This window comes from Eubalaena glacialis, chromosome 10, assembly GCF_028564815.1.
Source record: "Eubalaena glacialis isolate mEubGla1 chromosome 10, mEubGla1.1.hap2.+ XY, whole genome shotgun sequence".
Taxonomy (NCBI): domain Eukaryota; kingdom Metazoa; phylum Chordata; class Mammalia; order Artiodactyla; family Balaenidae; genus Eubalaena; species Eubalaena glacialis.
The window spans coordinates 87,317,214-87,338,093 of NC_083725.1; the positions used below are offsets into that span (position 1 = coordinate 87,317,214).

General features: G+C 34.0%; 1 protein-coding gene across 1 annotated transcript in view; it reads left to right on the forward strand.

The window, feature by feature from the left end:
• Positions 1-20,880, forward strand: part of GAS2 (growth arrest specific 2) — a 159,521-nt gene that overhangs the window by 69,366 nt on the left and 69,275 nt on the right. Inside the window, exon 4 of the mRNA XM_061203152.1 lies at positions 13,030-13,171. Within this exon, the coding sequence (XP_061059135.1) occupies positions 13,030-13,171 (142 nt within the window). The remainder of the gene's footprint in view (positions 1-13,029; positions 13,172-20,880) is intronic.

Here is a 20,880-nt window from a genome sequence, read left to right on the forward strand (position 1 = left end):
TAGTCTTGTAGAAAGACTTTTCTATAATTCTGAGGTAGGAATGGGCATTAGCCAGGTAGAGAGGGAACACTGAGCGTTTTGAATACAGAAAATAGCACACATGAAAGCCCTCAAATGTGGAGGTGCGGGATGACTTTGAGGAACTAAAGGAAAATGAGTGTCTGGATAGAATGTAATACTAGAGCAACAAGAGGTGAGACCAGAGCTAAGTTTTGTTGGATGTTGTCATCTATTTTAAGAACAATATTATACCATTGAACAGAAACAAGATCAAATCTTTTGAAAAGATAACATTAGCAGTGTAGAGAATGGATTAGGAAAGGTGAAAATGGAACTGAGGACCCACTTAGGAAGCTATTGTCTAGGTCAGGTGAGAAATTATGACAATTTAGCCTAGGATGGTAGCAGTAGTACTAGAAACAAGTAGATGGTTTTGAGATATACACTTGGCAGGCTTGGCAGGATTTGGTGATGAATTAGATAGAATGGTTAGGGAGATTGGTTCAGGATTTTGTACATGAAGAAATGGGTAGATGATCGTGCTTTATTTTACAGCTGAAAAGGCAGGGGAAGAGTCAGACTGAGGAAAGATCATGGGTTCCTACATACTGTGCAATATACCCCCATGGGTGCCCAAGGGTTATGGGTGCTGTGGGCTCCCTGTCACCCCAATCCTTTCATTTCTGCTCAAGAAAAAATATAAGCAAATGAGTAAGGGGCCGGGCGGACTGCCTTAATTGCCATAGTCCTTAAAAGGTTTTCAGTTTTAAACTGTTAGATCAGTAGTTTTTTGTTTTTTTTTTTTAAATCACAAACATCTGGAGACTTAACTCTTAAGCAATTGAAACACATCATTGTACATGGACATCTACTGATATAGACAGTAGATTCTATAGGGGCTCAGAAAACAAGTCAGTTTGTCGGAGTGCTTAGAGAAGTTTCCATGGAAGCAGTAGAATTTGAATTGCCCAGACCTGGTGCAAATAGATGGACACAGAGAAAAAGCAAATACAACGTAAATTCGTGGTTAATGAACCAAATATTGAAGTTGGAAACATGTAAGGATATTCTAGGGATGGTGAATAGACCAACTTGATTGATGTGAAGAGTATATGGGGAGAACTTTTTGTAGATGGACAGATTAAGTTGATAGCTGCAAGGCTTAAGCATTTGAATCCTTGTTTCATAGGCAGTGAGCTGGAGACTGAAACCATTAAATTTAGAAAGATTAATATGATGATGATGTGCAGATTGTGTTAGAAAGATCTGAGGTTAAAGATAGGAGGAATATTTTGTGAAGTTTCTGCATTTGTTCATACATGAGATATTAAAGGATTTAAAGTAAGAGTGTCAATACTACATTGAAAGGGGCAGGACATTTCAATACATATTTATTAGAAAATAACAGTGAGCTGGTTTGGTGACTTATTGGCCACAGTAGGAAGAGGTGAGGAAAGAATAAAAGCTATACTATGCTTTTTGAAGTTTGAAAAACTACAATTATGAGGGGACAGAACTAAAAGAAGGAAGTTCTGTTTGGGGGAGAAATATAATAACTTGATAGTTATCCCAGATGGCAAGGTATGAAAATGGAAATGAGGAATATTTTTGAGACTGCCAATGTGTTTCAGTGATCATTAAAATCCCCAACAGGTCATTGAAGCTGCAGGCTGAATTTTATATCATTTTTTTAAAACTTCTCTTTGTTTCAGTTTTCTAACAAACATATATTTATTCCTCGTGAGCAAACAAAAGCTGGGTCTCACCCTGTAGCACAAGGGTCTCTTCTGAGCATCCTTAGTCATCAGGGAGCAGACGTGCTGGGGCAGAAAGCTACACTGTAATCACGGGGCAGGGGAGGAAGGGAAAGCCTTTATTTTGTGTAACTCAGACATTGGAGAAATGGCTGCCGCCATCACAAGCCATGCATTTTATTCAATGTTTCCAGTGAGCTTCATGTCTTGCTTGGAAAATGGATGTGTGTCTGGTTGTCATGAAAACTTACCAGCAGAAATCCTTATTCCTTTGCTACAGATGTACCAAAAATTGTCAAGTCTTTTCAGTTTAGGAGTTTCTTTAAATGTATAGTATTTTAGAAAAAAATCAATAAACAGTTGATTTTGTGAGAAAACAAAACAAACAAAACAGAAAACCTTACTACATGTCAGGCATTATTTCAGGAACTTTTCATATAAACTCATACGTCCCTCACAGCAACCCTATGATGTAGACACTATTATTATTTCACAGGTGAAGCTGATTTACGTGCCTGAAGTCACATAACTAGTAAATCAAGATCCAGGATTCAAACACAGGCAGTCTAGCTCCAAAGTTTGTGCTTGTAACCACTCCATTCCGCTGCTCCTCGCTGGACATAATATATGCCTTAGCTACGCTCAGACTTGTATTTATCCAACAAATTTTCCGTAAATACTGTTCAGCAGGTGCTGGGGATAAAATGGTGAACAAAACCAGACACTGTTCCGTTCCTCATGGAACTAAACCGTCCTGAGGGAGATAGTTGCTAATCAGTTAATCTCACACAGGAACATGGCAGCAGGAGCCCTTGAATATTGTGGATTTTAAGCAATTATAAAGAAGTGTTGAGGGGTGGTGTTTTGGGGTAAGTGATCTGTCATCTGGGATTGGGAGGTATTTGGGCAAAGAGGTATGGGAAGGGCAGAGAGGACAGTTCTCTGTAAGGGCTGTGTGGTGGGAGGAAGCATGGGGAAAATGCAGGAGTGGGAACAGAAGCTCGTGTGACTACAGAAGACAGTGAAGGACCATGGTGCTAGGTCGGTAGGTAGGAACCAGGCTAATACAACCTGTGGAAGCCATATTATAAGGAGCTTTGTCTTTATCCGAAAAACACTGGGAAGCTACATTTGCCTTTCGAAAAGTCCACTGTGATTAGAGCATGGAGAACGAAGATGAATGCACAGCATGATGAACAAAATTAGAGGATGGATAAAAACAAATTGGAATTAAATCACCATATAAATATAAAGCATCTCTTTTATTTTTTCCTGTGTATTTGTGAGCTTATTATAGTAATTACAGCTGTGATGATGTAACTATTTTTCAACTCTCATCAGGGTATTTCTTGTAAATAGACTGAAAGTAGACATGTATTTGAAAAAAAGGTAACATTAATTGGAGATAAACTATGGTCTAGGATTGGTATTAGGCACTTTCCCAAACATTTAATTCTCATAACAAGTTACAAATGATGGACCTGAGGTTCCAAAAGGTTAAATAGATTAAATAGCCAGTCTTGATCACCGCCTTACTGCTAGTGATTTGCAGTTTCAAGGCTTAAGCCTTTTCTCTGAATTACTAAAAGTTTAACATCCCTGTGTTTCAAACTACTGAGCATCTATGGAGCTATCATTAGTCAATTGATGGGCATTTACAAGGTGCCTCAAATCTGCAGTCCCATGGAGTTACAAAAAAAAAAGTCTGCTCAAAAAATGTTTAGAAATCAGTTAGCCACTAAAATAAATTGAGTTTCCTGGAATTCATCCATAAGGCAATCTTTGGACCTTGGAAAATGCTTTTCTTTATTGGATATTATACAGATGGGTACTAAAAAGTAGTTTTAACTAAAATATTAGAATCAGTGACCCTGTGAGCTCAAAATTTGCTGCCAGTAATCATAAGTTATTATACCTTAGAATGTATAAAATGTTGTTGGAAAGGAAAAATTCAAGATACATTTTAAAAGAATTTTCCTGACTATTTCCTTAAGGTAATCTCTTGATTTGTAGAAAGGTCACAGAAAACTGACATACATTCTCAAAAACATTTTTTTAAATTATCATCAATTATCATCATTTGTTTGAGTTCCTATAATTAATTACTAATTAACAATTACCATTAATTTTGTTGAGACTCTGAGGGACTGCCACACCTGGTATCCAACACTTGCTTTCTCTAAGAAATCTTTCATATTCACAGAATGTTTCTCTTCCTTCCATTCAAACCTCACTCTTTCAAGTCTGACTACTATAGCTGTGATTTAGAGGTGTTCCAATTAAAAAATAAATTTAAAAAGAAGTGACAGAAGAAAAAGAAGTCACTCGTTTTTACTTCTGTAGAATTATCTAAAAATTTTTATTCCTTCACACCTTCTACAACAAATGACCTAGTTATTTTTCCAAAGTGTGCATGTAATTTAAACTACTTCTTAGTTTAAAATGTTATTTTTTTTAATTATTCCCCATATGAACACTGAGATTGTAAACCGGCAACCACATAGAGCTGCCTATAGATCCAGTTGTTCAAACTCAGGGGACTTTCACATTAAAATATCCAGATTTCCAAATTCTTCTGAGAAACTGGAAGATCCAACAACACTGGAACTGCATTTCTTTATGGAAACATTGAGTTAGAACTAAATAAATATGGCTGCCCCTCCTGGACACGGCATGAGCTCTTTAGTTTTCCACAATTGCCACCATTTCTTATAGTCCCCTAGTGCTAGCCACTTTATTCTGTTATTTAATCTGCCTGACTTCTTCTGGGCCTTTGAGTTTGTGACTCCTGGTTGACATTACAATATTAGTAATTCTTGTTAGGCATGAAATAGCCTTTGTGATCCTGGCCTAATTGACTTTTCTGACCTCTTTTTCTCCTCCACATGCATTCTGTACTCATCCATAACACCCATGCCTCTGTCAGATGTTTCATCTTCTGGAATGCACTGCTCTTCATTTTTTATGCTTGGTGAGCACTTAAGATCCTTCAGTTTTGTAGACTGTTGCTCCTTTGTGAGGCTTTTTTATTTTTATTTTATTTACTTATTTATTTATTTTTTTAAAGATTGATTGATTGATTGATTGCTATGTTGGGTCTTCGTTTCTGTGCAAGGGCTTTCTCTAGTTGTGGCAAGCGGGGGCCACTCTTCATCGCGGTGTGCGGGCCTCTCACTATCGTGGCCTCTCTTGTTGCGGAGCACAGGCTCCAGACGCGCAGGCTCAGTCGTTGTGGCTCACGGGCCTAGTTGCTCCGCGGCATGTGGGATCTTCCCAGACCAGGGCTCGAACCCGTGTCCCCTGCATTAGCAGGCAGATTCTCAACCACTGCGCCACCAGGGAAGCCCGAGGCTTTTTTATAATGATGCTCAATCAGCCCCTCCCTAAAGTTAAAGACACACCCTTAAATTTTCCAAAGAACTAAATTTAAACTTCGTTTAAATACTTAAACTTCTATTGTAATTCTTACCATACAATAGCATGATTTTTAAGTCTGTTCTCAAAGACACTGAGGGTCTCCAGAAATGAACCTTGGCCTTGTCTGTCTCCAGTACCTACTGTTAGAACTGGGGTAGAGTTGTGATTTAATTGGTTAAATTGAATCAGATTAAATTTCTATTTAAAATTTTTATAGAGGGACTTCGCCGGTGGTGCAGTGGTTAAGACTCTGTGCTCCCAGTGCACGGGACGTGGGTTTGATCCCTGGTCGGGGAACTAAGATCCCACATACATGCCGCAACTAAGAGTTCACATGCCGTAACTAAGGAGCCCCGCCTGCCACAACTAAGACCTGGTGCAACCAAATATTTTTTTTAAAAAGAGAGAGAGAACACTTGTTTAAAAAAAAAATTTTTTTTTAGAGAGCCTCACCAAATTAACTGAATTTTCAAGTGTACGACTAGACTTTAGGAATTTTGAAGCTAATCTCTATCTAGTCATATGTAAACCATTACCTGGGAGAACAGAAGCTTTTTATACTAGCACAGCATTTAGATAATGATTCCCATGTGGATGTATATGTAAAATTAGGCACAATGCATATAAAAATGTTTATATGTTTCATATAAACAAATGAAAGAATGCATTTGTTGTTGAACTTTCTATATTTTCTCCTTTGTAAAGCATTTGGTGCTTCTTAAATAACTATCAATGACATAATAACTTTTTCATGGAATTTCATTTTTAGAGTAGTTTTAGGTTCATAGCAAAATTGATCAGAGAGTATAGAAGAATGGTACATTTGTTATAATCAATGAAACTACATTGACATGTCATTATCACCCAAAGTCCATAGTTACATTAGGGTTCACTCTTGGTATTGTACATTTTATGGGGTTTGACAAATGTATAATGACAAATGTCTGCCATTATAGTATTATTCAGAATAGTTTCACTGCCCTAAAAACCCTATGTGCTGAATCTTATGATGAATCACCTGTTCCTACCTCCCTCCTCCTAAATTCCTAATTATTTTACTGTCTCTATAGTTTTACCTTTTCCAGAATGTCATATAGTTGGAATCATACAATATATAACCTTTTCAGATTAGCTTCTTTCACTTGGTAATGTACATTTAAGATTCCACTATGTCTTTTCGTGGCTTGATAACTCATTTCTTTTCAGTGCTGAAAAATATTCCATTTTCTGGATATATAGCAGTTTATTTATCCATTCACCTACTGAAGGACATCTTGGTTGCTTCCAAGTTTTGGCAATTATGAATAAAGCTGCTGTAATTATCTGTGTGCAGGTTATTGTTTGGACATAAGTTTTCAACTCATTTACATCTTAATGTTTTATTGTCCATCTCACCTTTTAAGCCTGAAGTTTAATACTAGACCTTCATTTCCAACATTATTTTATATTATGCCAGAAATAATTTCAGATAATTCAAAATACTTAACATATTCTCTAGCTTTATTATTTAAATAATTTCTTTATGATTTTACGGGGTGTACCAGAATTCTACTGTGTGAAACCTTATTTTAATAATTGTTTTTTTATTTATGTAAATATTCTTATGCTATTACAGCATGAAGATTATACCAAATTTTGCTGTAAGACCAATTCTCTATAGAGTGGAATGTATCTTGGAGAAGGAAAAGATAGGAAAGGTTGATTTTGAATTCAATGTCAGTGAGTTCAGTTACTACTGTACTAAATTATAGCTCACTCTATCTGAGGCATAAGGTCTATTGCAGAGCCCCCAGAAGAGGTTGATGGTACCAGAAATAATTTTTCCCCTGTTTTTAATTTCAGTAATTTTGATCTTGAAGAATATATATTCATCCTTTCTAAAGCCACTTGGTAGTTTTCTTCAGATACCTTGGTACTGTGAATGTTCAATGAAATAATTTTATTGGGAGATTTTTTTCAATAAAATATATAGAAAAACTGAAAGGAGCAAGAGGATACAGTGGAAACATTGATTCCATCATGGAAAGAGCGACTTTATTGCCTGCATATTTGAAAGTACATTCTATATACCCTTTGGAAAAGGAAAGATATTAGTTCCTGGCAATTTCCATTTCTTCTTTTATATATCTCTTCTGTTTTATAGCTGAAATGTCTACTTGATGTAATCAAGGGGAGTATTTTATCTCAAACTTTTGTGAAGAATGGATTATTTAAACTACTAGTAAAGTAAAAAAAATAAACTACTAGTATTAAATTTTCAGTTCACTGACTATGGAGAACTAAAGATGCCATTCTCTCCATTTTTTCTAGGTTTAATAGGTGAAAGAAAATATGTATTTCTTTATTGTAATGTTACCTGGCTAAAACCTTGGGAAATAAATCAAATGCTGAAATATATTAAATTCCAGGCAATGGTGAGCTTTCATGGAGCAGTTAGAAGTGTACGGGTATAAGAGACTGAATGATTTGATTTCAACTATGTGTGAGCTCAGTTTTTTCATCTTGGAAAATGGAGATACTATTATCTACCTAATTCATGGCATTATTTTTTGAGAATTAAAGAGGATAATCTATCTGAAAGTATATGTTTTGTGTGCCTAGAGTGTGGTAAGCACTCACAATGTTAATTCATTCCTTCCCCATCTACCATAAGATTCAGAAAACAAGAAGTCAGGACTGCTTATGTGTGAAGCACTGTATTTGACACTGTGGCAGTAAATAATATCCAGGATAAATAATATCCTGGTTCTCTAGGTGTAGATTATTTTAAGTAATATAAATAGAATTAGTCACTACTGCCTTTCTGAAGCTGTAACACCCACAACACCGTAACTACATACACATGCTGTACTCTGCAGCACATAAGTAAACTCTTTCTAAATGATCAACATAGTTATGCATCTCAGTAACTATATCCAGGGGAACTATTGGATTTGAGGGGACTTGAAATACATGGGGACACTATTAGTTAGAGACAAAGTAGTCAAGTGGTCAAGTATTGGACTCTCTAAACCCCCAAATAATGGCTTTACTTTCCCTGTTATGAATGCCCTGTCTAATACGATAGCCACAAGCCACATGTGGCTATTTAAGTGTAAACTGATTAAAAAGAAATAAAGTTTAAAAATTAGTCTCCAGTCACACTCACCACAGTTCAAATGTTCAATAGCCACATGCCACTAGTGGTTACTATAATGGGTAGCACAGATATGGAACATTTCTATTATCACAGAAAGTTTTATTGGAAAGCTATTTTAAAAGTGACGTTTAAGTTTAGGGCAAAGATAGAAATAAATTGTTTGCCAATCTTTTTCTGAATTCTTGTACCTGTAACAGAAAAAAAAAATGAAATGTTTTCAAGAAAATATGAGAGAAGGAAATCATAGGCAATTCAATATATTTTTACTTGCATTGATGGCAGTGATAATAACTTTATTGAACACTTACTTCTACACTTGAATTATATTATTTAATTTGCACTCACACATAGTCGATGAGATGCATTTTTTTTTTCTATGTGCGTTGAATAGAAGATGAGAGTGAGGCACAGAAACATTAAGTAATCTGTCCAAAGTACCATAGCAAGAAGGTGACATAGCTGAGTTTGAACTCAGGTAATTGAATTCCAAACCCTAGCAGGTGATTAACCTAAGAGGTAATGGATTGAATTAAAAGATTTTAGAAGTAAATTTAAAATCTTTCCTTTTATTTCAACATAATTTGGTTGTTGCTTTGAGGGAATGGGGAGGACACTTTCAGATTTCAAACCATCCATTCTCTTGTATGTTCATCATTCAGTTCATAAGTATTAGTATAGAGGCTGAGAATATATAACTTAGGTTAATCCCACTGAGAGATAAAAGGATAAACATTAGACTATCAATATTAGAAAAATTAACATGAAATCTAAAAAGAAATAATACAAATGAACTTGTTTGCAAGGCAGAAATAGACCCACAGACATAGAAAACAAACCTGTGATTACCAGGGGGGACGAGGGGGGAGGGATGAATTGGGAATTTGCGATTAGCATATACACACTGCTATACATAGAGTAGATAGCCAACCTGCTGGATAGCATAGGGAGATATACTCAGCATTTTGCAATAACCTATAAGGGAAAAGAATCTGAAAAAGAATATATGTGTGTGTGTGTGTGTGTGAGATAACTGAATCACTTGAAACTAACAATATTGTAAATCAACTACATTTCAATTTAAAAAAAAGAAAGAAAAATTAACATGTATCCTACTTGTACATGATTCTAATGTTTTATTGGTAGTCATTTCTCCTTTTGCTGACACAAAATATTGAAACCTATACCATGGAGGCTGGAGGACAGTAGCATGACTTTTGCTAGTGAGTAAGCGAGCCTAAATTTCTACCCAATCTCAGCTCAGCTTGGCAACTATTCTCAACTCATTCCATATTCAGTAAGTTTCAAAAAATGTTCAAAGGTTTTACTTATATTTTTCAGTTATACTTTTCTTAATTTATGGGAAGCATTTTATGTGTGCTATAAATTTAGTGAATTTTGAAGGCCCTGGAAACATGTCCCTTGGGGATGTAAAATCTCTAAGGCAGAGTGTTTGCTCCTGCCCTCACGTTGATTATGATCTAGTGTGAGGGGTCAAATCTAACCATTCATTCATGTATTCATCAATCAGGTTCTGAGGATATAATATATAGCAGCATTGTCTGGAAAAACTCATCTGAGTAAATCATTAGAGATGGTATATAATTTAAATGCCATAGGAGTTCTTTGGAGAGTTAAGCAGTAAAGGGAAAACTAATATGGAAGATGAGCTATGCGTGGAGGTTCTCTTTTGAATCCCTAGTTCTTTACATCTGAAGTATTCCTCTCCTTATCTGTGGTCAATTTTTTAGCTATTCAAGTAGACACTCTCATAATTACTCAAGACAGCTCTCTATTTTAAACCTCTTCTTCAAGATTTTTGTGGCAAGGTGAAAGCTGATTTTATTCAATACATCAATTTGCATTCATTTTATTTACTGATATTAAAGAAGAGATTCAGAGCTGTCATTCTTCCTAGGATTTTCATGAGAACCTAGAGAAATTAATAATTTTTTAAAAATAACAGAACTTGGAGAGATATACAGTAATTGCTAAGGTTTTTGGAACTTTATGAATATTTTTGTGTAAAATATGTCAAAAAATATAAGTTCCAAAGGTATTGAGTACTGATATTATCAAATCATTTGTTCTTTAATTCAAGTGAAATATGACATCTGCTCTAAGACTCTTATGTATAAATGGCACACCAATCTTGGGAAGACTGTTGACCCTTCGATTTTTGGTTGGTATGCAGCCAGGAAGAATATTGGATTCTACAAGCTATGAGCTATGTCCCTTGGTGGATTAAGTGTCAAATCAATCTAGCTTCTCTGGTGCAATCTGGATATTGTATTCCTTTTTGCCATGAAAACCATGCACCTCATATCCTTTGGCATGCCCTTATATATGTCAAGTATTTTATAGTTCCTAGGTTATAGTTCCTGTGTGCAAACTCATTCACCAGTTTGAAGTGGTTTCACAAGGTTTTTTTCCCCACCCAGGGATAGAGGTGGTAGATTTTAAAATGGCTTAGTGTTTGACTCTGTTTATGTTCTTTTCCTATTTGCATCATAAAGAAGCTTTACAGTCACCTCCTGAAGACTTTTTTTCAGCAGATCTTTTTGTTCTGTTTTGGCTGACATGATTTACCTTATTTGATTATTTAATTGGAAAATATTGATAAAATGTAAAAGTCACTCAAAATCCTACTACATATTTTGGAATTATGTAAAATAAGTTATAAATGATTCTCTATGCATCAATCACCTTCCTCAAAGGTAATTACTATCCATCTGATGGATGTCCTCCTTGAATTCTTCCTAAATTAATGTTATATAAATAAATACAATATTCATATTTATAATACAGCATATTTATATGCAATTTAACTTTATATATGACCATCTATAGTGTGTGTGTATGTACATATACATGCACCAGTATGTATGTGCATACACACACACATCATAAAATGAAATTGTAGTGTACATATGTGTTTGCAAATTATTGGTTTCTGCTTAAGAGTATATACGCACATTTTTATGGTCCAACACATATATGTTTATCTTATTCTTTTTAAATTATTGCACAGAGTTCCATTGTATTTGTATACTATATATTATTCAACCAACCCTTTCTTGACACATTCTATGTCTGTTTTTTTCCTATTCAATCAGTGTTGCAACAAATATACCTGTCCATATATTTTAAAGTAATAATACTACTATATTTGCAAGATATATTTTTAGGAGTAAATTGCTAGATTTAGGGATATATGAATTTTAATTTTAGTAAATGTTGACTAACTGATGTTCATGAATATTTTATAAAGGAGATATTAAACTATGCTATTTCTTATTGTTTTTTACAATTCATATAGGAAAGCATTTCTTTGAAAACCACTATTTAACCAAATTGGTTAAGAGGTATTGTTATATGTATATATAAATATATGTGTATTCATGCAAAAATTTTTTTATGTCTAAGCCTAAAACAAATTCAGTCAGCAACAAAGAGATGGATCTTTGCTATTGAACAGACACAGTCTTTGAGTGATGTAGTAACTGAATATTTTAGTTATGTAGCCATAAAATCCCTGGACAGGAAAAGCCCTAGTAATAGATTGATGATAGTAGGCTTCACCAGTACACCAAGACCACTATTTCATTTTTTTATAACCATCTTTGTAAATGACCTCAACAATCAACAACATTTTGTTTATATTTTCTTGTTCACAGAGAATAGAGGAAATAACCCTACCTGTGAATTGAAATCACAAAATGCTTCTCCCTTGATCTTTTTGCTCTCAGAGGCAAAGCTCTATTTAGCCCAGATGATCCAAATACTTGGCTCAGTCTTTCACATCACAAAGAATCACATTCTGTGACTTCATGGAATGCCGTGAAAACTGGTTATATTCTATTAAAGGAAAAAACCTCACACGACTCTTTATAACATTTGGTATGGTAAGGGAGATTTCCAGGGCTAAAATTTTATGAGGCTGATAATAGAAAAGTCTATCCAGGTTCACACACTCCCTTTTCTTAAGCATTTTCTTATCCTGGAAGAGAAATGATGCAGAATGTAAACATGTTTCAAGGTCAGATAGCAGAAATCCAACCAGAATTATTTTTATATTACATAAGAGAGCAATAATCTATGGTTTAAAAGGAAATAGTCTGGAAGAATGATGGTAAAATGTTATTGTTAAAAGATAAAAATTTTTAATATTTCCTTTTCTTAGTATTGGTGATAGAGAATTATGGATGTTAGACAATTCTGCTGCTTTCTTTTGACTTTAAAATTCTATTGTAATTTTTATTGTGTGTGTGTATGTATACACATAAAAATGCAGGTGTGTGTGTTACATTTTATCTATATTCGTATACTGCATTTGTGTTTCATTCTTCTTTCACAAGTGAGAAATTCATTTATACATACTTTATGAGAAATACTGACAGAATACTTAGATGAAAGAGAAGGCCAAAAAAATAGTAGAAGAGAAAGAAAAGAGGCAATCTGAGCCAGGGAAGGGATTTATGTATGTTTACTTCTAGATAATAAAAAGGCAAGTATATGTTTACAGGCACAGATTTTCCTAGTCTCTTAATTAAGAACTAAGTTTCATTTGAGTTTCATGTCCTTTCCTATAGTTCTTTACAAACCTATTTATTGACATAAGATTGTACCAAAGTGTTTTGTTGAAAACATAAATGTACACTTAATGTGTCACTGTGATGACTGCCAGATGTTCCACCAGAGTGAGATTTCTTTGTTTTTCAGAATCTGCCCTTAAAGAAGATTCCATGCAAGGCCAGTGCACCCTCAGGATCCTTTTTTGCCAGAGACAATACAGCAAACTTCTTATCCTGGTGCCGAGATTTAGGGGTAGATGAAACATGTCTGTTTGAATCGGAAGGTTTGGGTATGTACATTTCCTTCAGAATTTTAGCTGATATAATATTAAAATTATTGTTTGTCTGTATAACTCTCAAGCCTAACTTTTTTTGTGTGATGTCATTTCACACTTTGTTAACTTTAAAAAAAAATTGTAGTTTGTTGTAAACTTGCAGTTTTTTTGTAAACTTGAGTCTTTGAAGATAGAAAAATTCACCCTCTTAATCTTGGTCACCTTGTGTGTAAAATAACAGGAACGTTAAGTAGCAGAATCCTTTCCTGGTTAAAAATAAGTACATACAATGCAAAATTGGGGGATATTTGGAAAATGTAGGGTTAAGTTTTACCACCAGGCTCTTACTTGGACTAGAAGGGTAGCTATATATGTTCCAGCCCTCCATCAAGAGCATTTTCGTCTTTTCACCTCTACAAAAGTATGAAAACACCATCTCTCATAAGCTCTATCTTTCTTGAAACTGATTTTTTTCATTAGTTAAGCTTATTTTTAGTTAATGAAACTTATTTTTTAGCTAGTTAAAAATTAGGCAAACAAGCAAGAGATTAGGATAATTGAAGACGATGGAATAAGAGACAGATATGTTAGTGCCTAGGCCTACCCAGATAATTGTGGGGTTTTTGTTTTGTTTTATGATTGAATTTTGGCAAATCCACTTCCATACCATAGTTTTGTATTTCCTTGGGAGAAAACATACATTGGACCATTCAGTGTTTTGACATTACTTGATACCCTTAAACGTTCAAACCTTCGATATAAGATCTACCCCAGTAGAACTCTACTATGGAAAATATTGGAATTAAAATCCAGTTCTAGTAAAGTGGAACTAAGTGAAGAAAGGAGACATTTAGTAGAGAAAATTGCTTTGGTTCTTTTACCTGAGGCTTTAAAAAATCAATTCACAAAATCACGTAATACAAATATTAACATCACGGTAAGCTGAGCATCCTTCAGAGAGAACAAGTATACAAATTGCCTTCTGAGCAATGAGAATACACTTTGCCCTGAGACCTCACAAAACAGCATTCCCCTTCTGAACCTAGGAAATTGATGGTATAGCAGCTAAAGTCTTACTCATTTTATGTGCTTAAGGAAACTTGTATTTGTACTAAGAGGAGTTGATGTGATATGGAAATACTGTCATCAAATTTCTGAGAAGTCTCCCAGCAGAGAAGAGAATAACATGAACTTAGACTAGGAGAACACTTTATACCTGAAAGAAAAATTTAACCAGAAAAATTGCACAGAAGCATACTATATACAGCAGTGTGCTCTATGAATGCTCATTGTATATGTGAGCTTTGAGTGTTCTTACCATTTCCTCACGTCAAACTAAAAAAAAGTTGGTGGAAGATATGTATGGATATAATTCTTTTTCAGTGCAGTGGTAATTTTACAAATAGATTTTAACTTTCACGTTTATAGGTTTATGCACGTGGAAGAGTTGCGAAAAAAAACCCTTGAAAGATCTAGTAAATGTCTGTGTGTGTGTCTACACACATACACACACACACACACACTTATATATATATAAATTTTTAAAAATCAAATCTTAGTCACAAGAAGCACACTCTTTATGTGTGGACAAATAACATCATGATTTAAAATTCTGGAGTGCCCCTGCATTGCTGAAGAACTGCCACATGGGGAAACTGCTTTATTTTTTGTTAATTTGTTTACTGCACAGGTTTGCATTTAAAAAAAAAGCATTTTTTCAGTGACTACTGTAGGCCAAGTGGATTACTAGGAGCTCTGAATGTAAATATGGTCTTGTCTCAATTTTCTTACTATTCATAAGTTCTTTTGTTAATTGAACTAACAAAACTTTCAGTTGGACTCCAAGAAGCTTGGATGGCTTTTTAAAACCCCATTCAGTTAATAAATAATACATTTTATTTTGAAACAATAAAGCATAAAGCAGCTTATGTAACAATGGTCCTGGTATATAAATACATACTCTGTAGCATATAAAATTATGTCATGAAGAATTTTTAGATGGTCGAGTTCTTCACCCTGTTTGAAAAAAGCTGACTTTATAAACAAGAAATTTTTATATAAAAATTAAATACATGATAATTTATATGTCATAACTGTTGAGTATTTTGTTAAAATATCTTTGATTCTGGTTATCTTCTACAGTATAACTTCACTTATACCTTGCAATTAAAATGTATTTATATAGCCAAGAAGGTTTAATAAGACCAAATTTTCAAGGCTATAAATTTTAAAAATAATTTTGAATCCTCTCAATACCAAACTAAATCAAATAGTTAGGCTTTCTAGTTTGCTACTCAATGAAAAGATAAATTTGAAATTTCTGCTGCTCAGAATAGGGCATGAGGTGATGTACAGTAGGCCCTGTGGAGATGGAAGAAGGGAGCCAATACTATAGCATTGACTTCAGGATTATTCAGAGAAAGGAAACAGCTGTGCCCATAGATGTTAATGATAATCAGGAGGAAGGCCAATGAGAAATTCCATTTCCCCAAGTGGAACCCATTCTCCTTGGATTTTTCTTATTATTCACTTGTGGGTGAGGAAGTGATTGAGCCGCTGCACTTGCAGAATTGACTTTCTTGCAACAATAATACTGTGTACTCTGCTTGATGTCTTTTCACACTTCACTTTTGAAAGGGAATTTAGGGCAAGGGTTTTTTCTTTTTTCCCTACCTCAAGATTTCATTTCAGTAGCACACAAGATGAAGAGCATCCTTTGTGTCCTAGTGTTTTGAACAGCAAATAAAAGGACAAGATGCCCTGATGAAGGGGAAAAATCTGTTTGAATGAATGATAAAGTAGATCATTGTACTGAATGTGTATCAAGAGGCTTCTGTCTTTAGCTCTTCAAAGGTCTTCGCCTGCATAAAGCATTCTTATCTTTGTGGCAACTGATACGTTACCCTCTGTTGCAGTGCTTTTTTTGTACGATTATTGGCGGGAGGATCTTAATTCACGACTCACTCTATCTGTTCCCTTTCCACAACAGCTAACGACAAGAAATCTCAGTTAGTGGGGAAGGGATGCCAGGGATGAACTAGGGAGTATAGACAGCATCTTATTCCATATGCTTCTCTCGTGCTTGTTGTTTTGATTCTTGGCAGATAACTTTCTATGCCACATGACGCGATCACATACAGAGTGTAACCTTCCATTTATCTTCTAAGACATTCTTGAGAGAGAATTTTTCCTCTGTCAAATGTCAGTTCTTGGATTATAAGTTTACTAATATCTCAGAATAGTGTTTCAGAAGTGAGACAATAGAAAAATGGATAAATATCATGAACAGCTTATTCGTAAAAGACTTATAAAAGCCCAAAACAGAGATAAAAATGTTTGACACCTTAGTAATAAGGCAAATGCAAATAAAAACTATGAAAAATTAGCGAGGATTAACAATTGTATATTTAGTGCTGAGTATAGAGGAAAGTGGGATCTTCTATGCATTGCTGAAAAAAAATTGGACATTGGCATGCCTTCTTTGGAGGGCAATTTGACATTATGTAAGATCTAAGAAGTGCTCATATCTTTTTATCAAGTTGTTCTACTTCTAAAAGTTTATTTGAAGGAAGTAAGTAGAGATAAGCAATAGAATGTCCATTGAAACATTTTTTATAAGAGTAAAAAAGGGGATGAAGTGAATCTATTTGGTGGTAGCTTAAACAAACTGTAGTCATTCATAGATACCAAGCAAAAATAATATTCATAATATTTTTGAGACTATTTAAGAATATGGGAAAATTATGATATAATATGAACATGAGGTCTCAGCATTTACATCTAGTAAATAACAATAAAATACTATATTCAGAATCTGAAAGTAAGATAAATAGTAATTGGGTTGTAAGTAATATTTTCTTCTTCAATTCTCTATTAACACGCTTTAGACCGTAAACAGGTATGGCATGTAATCTGAAACATGAACAATTTTATTTATATTAAGATAATTTGAACCAAGTTGCATAGAGATTTATTGACATCAGTATATTATACATCAGTGTATTTTATACATCAGTGTATTATAAGGGCTGTTTTACATTAGGACCAAAAATCTATGACTTATTCTCAATTTAAAAAAATTTTAAGTTATGAGCCCTAAAATTGATGCTCCTATATGATTTTTTTCTAAGATATTTTAAGTAGAAACTATTTCCTTAAATTAGTGATACTCTTGCATGGAGGATTTATTATTTGTAATTTACTTTAGCCCACTGATTTAGAAATTGTTAAGTTAGCTTAATTTTTTCCTCAGAGCTTTGTTTATTTTGCTTTACTTATGTACATTCCGGTGAGCTGGAAGACGGAAAAAGATAAAAGGATGGGGAGGGAATATTTGAAAAATGCACATTTTTGTCCTTGCTGTAATTGTGTCAATATTATTATGTTATTGGATGATTATAGGATTTGGAGGCCAGTGACTATTCTTCATCTATTTCTCTGAGAAAGAATCTACTCAGCAAGAAAAGGGTTTGCTATCTGCTGTGCTAGCATGCAAATGTGTGTGATTTGTTTTTTATTTTTATTTTCTGTATTTGTGTTTGCTGTGTGGCACTGTCTTCTTTTGATGCATGACTCTGAAGAGTAGTTTTATACAATTCTTTGTTCTATTGAACACTGGTCAAGCACTGACCTACCTACAGTATTGGTCTGATGTTGCACAAAAGTGAAAAGGATTGTGTGTGGATTTTTAAACATTAACATTTTCTGTTTTATACATATTGCATCAGAAAAAGAATTTATGCCTGCCTTCCAGTGATTGATAAATCATCCCTTGTGGTTGTTGTTGTCTGTATTGAGGACTATAAGAGTATTTCTGTAGAAAAAAAGTTATATTACTTTTATTAATATTAATGTAGAATAACAACTTCAGGATTAGCTCTGGGTTATTTATATTCACATTATTTTTTCCCCAGGAACAATTTATTTTAGACTTTGGATTTTTTGACACCTGTTCTTATAAAGTACTTTATTAGCATCTTAATTCTGAGTTTGAGCTCAGAAACTCTTTCCAAATGTAGCGATTTGCCCATATGTCAGAAAAAAATGTAAATGAGGACAGTACAGTATGGAATCTGATTGAGAGAACTAAATGTCTCCCAGTATCAAGGATTTGATGGAGTCAGGGTTGAATTAGGAAAGGGGACAGCCTTCTAGCTTTTCCAGAATCAAATTTTCACTGTACAATATTAAATAACAACAGTTATATGCTCAGTAAGGGTAGCCTAGCAGTGCACATGTGCTATCATATCTACTCTCCCAACAACCACCATTTTATAATGAAAATGCTAGGTTAGGACCAAGAGAATTAAACAACTTTCCCAATATTAACAGCTTCTCAGTGACCCAGCTAGGATTTGAATTCAGCTTCATTAACCTTCAAAGATCATGTCCCTGTGTTACAGAAAGTTATGCTTCGTATGAGTTAATTTTAGAAGTTCATATGATGATTTCAAGTAAAAGGAAAAGTAAAATATAAATAAAAACCAAATTAGAAAAGACTCTTGACTCCTATTGCTGCTCTGAGTGATAGTGACTTAATCCATTAATTTCACATAATGTCTGGGTGCTAGAGACAGAAAGGGCACTCCTTGTTCTGGGACATTTTTGGACTTAGTGGCAAAGGCAATTAACTACATTTTATTCTATACATCTTCCATCACTGATGAGATTATGAATGAATTCTCCTTGTTTATGTGAATTATACGGCTGCTGTATCCTGTTTTAAATACGAACAGTGATTCTGAGAAATTTGGATACACACACACTCAGCATTCATGAGTTTGTGAGGTTTATTCTTGTTTGCCTTTTCTTCTCTTTAGCCTCCCTCAGATCAGTTTTAAGACACCTAAATTTCTTTGCTATTCCTAATTGCTCCCTACCTTTAAACTCAAGGATTTCTGTGTGTGACTTTCTGGGAGTGACATGATGTAGACAGCCATCCCTTTACTTTCTTGGGAGGCATCTTTTGTACCTTATAGATCCTGGTAGGTGATAAATGCCCATAATACTCATTAAGGGCTAATCCAATTCCCAAATTATTTTTTCCTCCATTCATCATCATCATCATCATCATCATCATCATCATCATCATCATCATCACTGTTATCTTAAACATTTCTAGAGCATGTTCCATATATCAAATCACATTTGAATATTTCAACCAAAATAGATATAGAATTATAATTGATGTTTATTGTAATAATCATAACATTGATTAATATAATGATTCTCAAACTTTAATGTGCATATTCATCACGTGGAAACCTTGCTTAAATGTAAATTTTGCTCAATACGTCTGGGGTGGGACCCAATAATTTGCATTTTTATCGAGTTCCCAGCTGATACCAATGCTACTGGTCTGTGAACCATCACTTAAGTAGCAAAGGAGTAAAATTTGTTGAGTGTTTACCATATACCAAATGCCCTTAACCATAAAATTACCTCATAAGAAAGAGCAAGTAGAAGGCACGTTTTAGAGATGAGAAAATTATGTAGCCTTGACTAGAAGCCAGTTCTTCTGACATCTAGTTTACTGTATCTTCTACTATGTCACTCTTTCTGAGTATGAGAATCTGTTCTCTGCTCTGGGGAGGTGGGAAGCTATTAAATTTATGATATTTTCACAATTTAATATTCAGTCAAAAATAAAATTTTGCAAATTTCTTCTTAAATATAAATCTAAAATATAGTTTCCTTTAAAACCAACATGAATATTATTGCCTCTAATGTATATAAACCAAATAGATAATGAAATTTTCATATTTTCATTTTTTGTCTGTCTGTTGAAACTTAATATATATAGGTAAACTATACATTCATGGTCTAATGCATTTTATCCTTGCAGATTCTGTGACATTAAAACTCTACCCCTTGCCTTAGCAGAAGGTCTCATTTTCTATTCCTGGAGCTAGCAGCATTCCATTTGACATTTAATGCCCGTGAGATTTTAACAGAATCTAGGTTATAAGATTGCCACATATTTTGAACAGGGATCTGTGTTGCTTTTCCCAGAGGTGTTCTGCCTTATACTTTTCTTCGAAACAGTTTTGATTATTTAAAAAGAAGCCTCCAATGATAAGACCTTTTGCATAATAATCACCAGTGACTAGACAGCTTTTTGTTTTAAAGAGAATTTGTTCAGAGGAAAGAAAGCCATAGTGATCCCCTCTTCTAACCACAACTCAAAGCAAAAGACCATATTAATATTGTAATGATAGAGTGAAAAAAATGTTTCCTACCATAAACCTCAATATAAGTATAAATTTCCTTATATTTTTGAAAAGACAAATCAGTAAAATGTCTTTAAAATGAGTAGTACATACAACTCAACATAAAGGCTTTAGTTCAAATGCAATATACTAAAAGTTGTCTTTCTAATCATCCTGACAAAAACATGCATTCATATATACAATATATAATCAACTTAGGTAACTTATTGAAAATGGGCTCATCTAAATTATTTTATTCCCAGAGATGCAGAAAAATTGACAGTAAGATGTTTAGTGTTTCATAAAATGACATGTTCTAAGGTAATTGTTACTTAAGTTTTATACTTAGCACAAACCCATAATAATGATAGGCTCTCTCCTTTATATCTGTCTATATATGCTGGCCAAATTGACCTACTTAACCTTAAATTTGATTAAATTTAGAATTAACTATTTCTGATATAATATAAATGACAAAATATTCAAAATAAACTCATTATAATAACTGCTTTAAAT